Source organism: Salarias fasciatus, chromosome 20, assembly GCF_902148845.1.
Source record: "Salarias fasciatus chromosome 20, fSalaFa1.1, whole genome shotgun sequence".
In the NCBI taxonomy this organism is placed as follows: domain Eukaryota; kingdom Metazoa; phylum Chordata; class Actinopteri; order Blenniiformes; family Blenniidae; genus Salarias; species Salarias fasciatus.
In genome coordinates this window covers 17,648,025-17,653,030 of record NC_043764.1, presented here as the reverse complement: position 1 = coordinate 17,653,030, position 5,006 = coordinate 17,648,025, and the positions used below count along the sequence as shown (strand labels likewise).

General features: G+C 40.5%; 1 protein-coding gene across 1 annotated transcript in view; it reads right to left on the bottom strand.

The window, feature by feature from the left end:
* Positions 1-2,986, bottom strand: part of LOC115408000 (cytosolic sulfotransferase 3-like) — a 3,983-nt gene extending 997 nt beyond the window's left edge. The window contains exons 1-4 of the mRNA XM_030118573.1: positions 2,795-2,986; positions 2,264-2,392; positions 2,023-2,123; positions 1-23 (exon numbers count right to left, since the gene is read on the bottom strand). The exon at positions 1-23 is cut by the window's left edge and continues 104 nt beyond it. Coding sequence (XP_029974433.1) covers positions 1-23; positions 2,023-2,123; positions 2,264-2,392; positions 2,795-2,930 — 389 coding nt within the window. The 5' untranslated portion in view covers positions 2,931-2,986. The remainder of the gene's footprint in view (positions 24-2,022; positions 2,124-2,263; positions 2,393-2,794) is intronic.
* Between the last annotated feature and the right edge of the window lie 2,020 nt (positions 2,987-5,006).

The window sequence follows — 5,006 nt, the reverse complement described above, 5'->3', positions numbered from 1 at the left end:
GCATTGCGTCCAACATAGATCATCTGCAGATTAAGAAAAAAAAAAAAAAATCAAGGAAGTCAAAATGAGAGTAATTGACTCAAATACATTTCGTGAGTCTGCACCTTCACAGACAGGGTTGCAGGTTTAAATAAAATGTTTTTGCATTCAACAAAACAAAAAAGAGTAGATGGAAGTGGGCGGAATGGTCAAAAATCGAACCAAATCAACCCTTATTTATAAAGCGCTTTTCATATAAAAACAAAAAGTGCTTTACAGTTCTAAAGATAAAAATCAGTTTATAATAATAAAAAAAAAATCGTAGCCACACCACCACCATAATCGCACACACAAAAACACATACACACACAAATGTACACACACCTACATACAAACACACACACTCTCACTTTTGTCGCTTATATTTGGGAGACATGACATGGCACTGAGGACCATGGGAAACACCGTCCACACCGGGGGAATTCATTAGTCTGAACTGATGGTGCAGCAGCATTTTGGTACATTTTTTGCAGAGCAGACATGAGCCGTGAGGGCGGCTGTGGTTCAGTGGGGAGAGCAGTCGTCCCACAATCGAAATGTTGTGAGTTCGACTCCCATCTCTCCCCTGTCTGCATGTCGAAGTGTCCTTGAGGAAGACCCTGAAATGCCCAAACTGTTGTACGTCGCCTTGGACAAAAGCGTCTGCTAAATGAAATTGTAGACATGAAAAAGCAATCTTGTCTTTGCGTTTTCTTTTTAGTTGAGATTCGAAGTTTAATTCGATGAAAATTAAAGTGCAGTTTGGATGATTGAACATTAATTTAATTATGAATCACATAATGCAGCCATAACCTTAAAATTAAAAAGCATTTTGACTAATGCATTTTTATTTGATTTTTGGTCCATATTCATTTCCATAGATTATATCAACAATAGCATAATTGATCTTTGAAACAATAACACAAGATGTTTCTGACTCCTGTCAGTTCACCTTCTATCTCCATAAACTCTGTGTCTTTTTTTACAACTTCTCGGTACATCTCCATCATTATAGGACTAGCGACTATGACATGCTTTGGTTGTATGCTCTGTTAATTTTATAAACTCGGGTTGTTTGAGACAGTCAGGGGATTGAGAAGGCCAGGGTTAATGAAAACATGGATTGAAAATGCTTGATTCTGTACAGAGAGTTGAATCATTACCTGGATGATACGGGACACAAGCCCTGTTCAGTCCTTTAACAAGGGAGAAAGAACTGAAAGATCCAAACTGTTTTCTTCTTGGTGACACTGGAACAAAGACCCTGAGATCGTCAGATCCAGTCGGTTGATTTAAGTGAGTGAGTTGAAGGCCAGTACTGACACTTTTCATCACATTGTCTGAATCTCGACTCCAGTTAAGAACACAAACCAATGAGGAATGTTTCTCAAAAAAAAAAAAAAAAAGGCAGTTTGACTTTGGAATCAAATGGTGAATGAGGTTATAAAAAGGTGAGGTTATTATTTGAAAGCAACCAATTTTTGCTCACAAATTTCCAACAGTGTGAGAGACAGAAGGTTGTTGTCAGGCCAGCAGGTAACTTCAGTAATATTAACTGTGAACTTTGACTTATTTTTCAGTAATTATCAAAATACCTTTTGCCTGATTATGCATTCAAACAATCTCTAATAAATTGTTAACATCTGTCTCGCTTTCTATTTAATTAAAGAACTTACCATTGAGACTGGTTCAGGCCACTCTGGACCGTTTTAATGAGCGTGATTTGACCGCTGGACATTTTCACTGAGCTCCTTTGAAATCACCATGTTTAGCATGTCTCTCTCTGTTGTATTCAGCACAAAATAAATAAAATTCATACTGAATTGAAATAGAGCAAAATCAGTTGCAATTGAGAGTTTGGACAAATGGAAACAAAAAGGATGAGCAGAGACAAAAAACAAAAAAAAACAAAACAAAAAAAAAAACCAAAGGAATTATGACTGACACTTTCAATAAATGTTCCTATTTTTCCCCATGATACAGAAGTAACACAGTTTACTGTACCCTGCAGTTTTGCTCCCAAAAGGACTTTGGCACAAACTGGACTGGATAATGAGTTTTGATGAGACGGGGGGTGGTGGGGAGCTGGTCTGCCAGGTCTGTTCCTGTAGGGAAAGTAAAAACTCAGGTTGTATTGGATAATGATGATAAACATCAAACTAAAATGTTTTATTGTGCAGGAATTTGAACTTATTCATAGATATAATAAATTCAAATGTTCATGGGAAATAGGGTGATTGTCAACCTGAATCCATATTTGGGAACGTCAGCTCCAAGAAAGGTACTCTCTCATAGATGGGCATGGTGGTCTGACGCTCTGGAGACGTCTGACCAAAGTACAGTAACTCCAGAATGTAGGAGACCCATGTTGTTCCTGAGGAGAAAGAAAGAGATAGGCTTCAGCAAAAACATAGTTTTTCAAACATCATGATGAAAACATCATGAAACATTCAGTGAGAAAGATTTCCTGTTATTCTGCAGATATAAAGGTGTGCATGAGAGTCTTGGTCTGCAGAATGATGGGAGGGGCAATGTTTTTCACAAATAGAGCAAATCTTGGCTGCATTTTATTTTATGATTATTGTTTTACAAATAAAGATTAAGTTGCTCATTGATTGAGTGAGACATTTCACAGACAGGCATGCAGCTAAAGTAAAACGTGAAGATAACAGGCCTGGGCGAGTAAAGAGTAAGAATTGCTCTGGTATTAAAAAGATTTCCTCTGCACACACAGCCTGTCAGCCTCAGCAATCATTTGCCAAACTCACAAACTGACCTGCTTTGGGATATGTTGCAATAAGGATATCATCTGGTCTGGCTTGAAAGTTTTGAATGGCCTCCCAGTTGTCTGTGAAATAAGTGATCATTGACACTCCATGGAAATCGAAGAGTTTCGGTCGAGGCAAATCCATCGTGTACACGGTTCCTGCTTTGTTTTTCTTTCGGTTGTTATGTCTTCCTTTCTGCTGCGTCTCTTACTGAATGGAAAGCCCTCCCCTCTGACCATATAGGGAGGCTCCAGGGGAGGGAGCTTCCTCTCTCAGTAACCGCCACGTTGTTCTATTCAGTTGACTGTGTAGTTACTTATTTCATTATAATTTGTTTCTCTGAGATATTATTATCTTGTGTTTGTCATGTTTTGGGGTATTTTGGAGATGCCTTTTTGTTTGTGATATGAAAAATCAAGCACAGGTTTTAATGATGCTTTGATTGGCGAACCATACCCCAATGCTACCTGAATTTCCATATAACTGTTGATCTGTGTGACTAGACTGCAACAATCGCATATGTCATTTTTATCATTATGCTGAAAATCTGTGGATTTTGCAAGCTTAACCTGGGAAGTAACAGAGGCTTTATTGTATAATAAATTGATCAGAGGGAATGTATGTCCTGAACATGGTGAATAAAAGACATTATGAAATAATCACAGTCAAATACAAATTTTAATCAAATATTCATGCTATTGTGATTGTAATATTAGCTTGAGTTTATGTGATGATAATAGCACCGGTAAATAATAGTTCACGAATACAATAGATGCTTTGATACTTCACTGTAAATCAGCTGTGAAAACATTAGATGTGTCGTACACATTTTGATCAGCTGCCATTCATCAAGGTGGCTGTGTCATGTCCATCCCTGTAAAGCTGTCCTGGTGGAATCACAAAGCACCTTTTCTGAGAGGAAGAGAGCGAGAGACACACACACAGCAGAAGCAGCTTCCTGTGTGTAAAAAAAAAAAAAAAAAAATCTTTAAAATCCATTATACAACATACTATTCTCTTTTATATCTTCTGTCTGGTGCATGATCCAATCACAATGTCGTCAAGCATGAGGCGCAATATATTATAGTTACTAGACGTAATTACAGTTCTACGAGTGTGTGCTTGCCTACCTACGGGCTTCGCTATTGGTACCCTCCTTTGGCGCCAGCCAGACACTGAGACAGATTGAAAAATTTGTCGCGCCAATCATGCCTGTGCGCTGGCACACGCCCCGCCCCGCTCCAAGGGGATATAACCGAGCGGCCCCGTGCAATCTCCCTTCTTTGAATCAGCCCAGGAGAAAACGGAAGCAGTCCAGCTGGGCTTGCAGGTAGGTGGGCACACACACACACTCGTAGAACTGCAGTTACGTAATTTCTACTGGGCTTCGCTATTGGTACACTAACAAGGCGGAGGCCGTAGGGATAAATGTACCCCCAGCTGGACATGCTGACAAGATTGGCGTGGAAGAGGAAGCAGGCAGGCCGTACACCCAGTGCCGCCACACCAAGCCCCCAAGACACTGACGTCAAGCACCCTCGCACCAAGGCGCTGACCGCACATGTGTCCAACCAAAAACAGTGACGCATCCTCAATGGAGCACGCACGCACCGGTCAGGACTCCCAGAGTCACACCGGCAAGCGGACAGGACCTACGCTGCAGCCTGAATTTCCCCAGGGAAACAGCAGCCGGCCAGGCCAAAAACCAGTCCACTGAAAGCGATACTTCAACATTTTGGCAAATTGGCCCATTTAGGGCAATTCCCTAGTCATTTAGAACAGCCTACTTACTTTTTTTGTGAGGGCGAGCTGTTGTTTATTCAGCGGTGGGTCTGAGGAGAGCTTCATGGCGAACATAATGGAAGTGGATGGTACAGTTGCTTCCCTCGTCAAACTCATCAAATACACAATCCAACAACCCCAAAACACTCGGGTGGACACGTTATGATCTGCACATTCACTACGCTGTGAAACACCTACAAATAATATTGTAGCGTTATGACATTGAAGCAAATACTGGGAACTACTTTTTCTTTTGAAATCACTACGCCCAGACGCCATGTTTAGTAAGTAGTTCCGTCTTAGCAGTCTTCGCAAAAACCACTCAATCTCGTAATTTTGCATTAATATTTCACAACGTAGTGAATGTGCAGACTATAACGTGTCCACCCGAGTGTTTTGGGGTTGTTGGATTGTGTATTTGATGAGTCTGACAAGGGA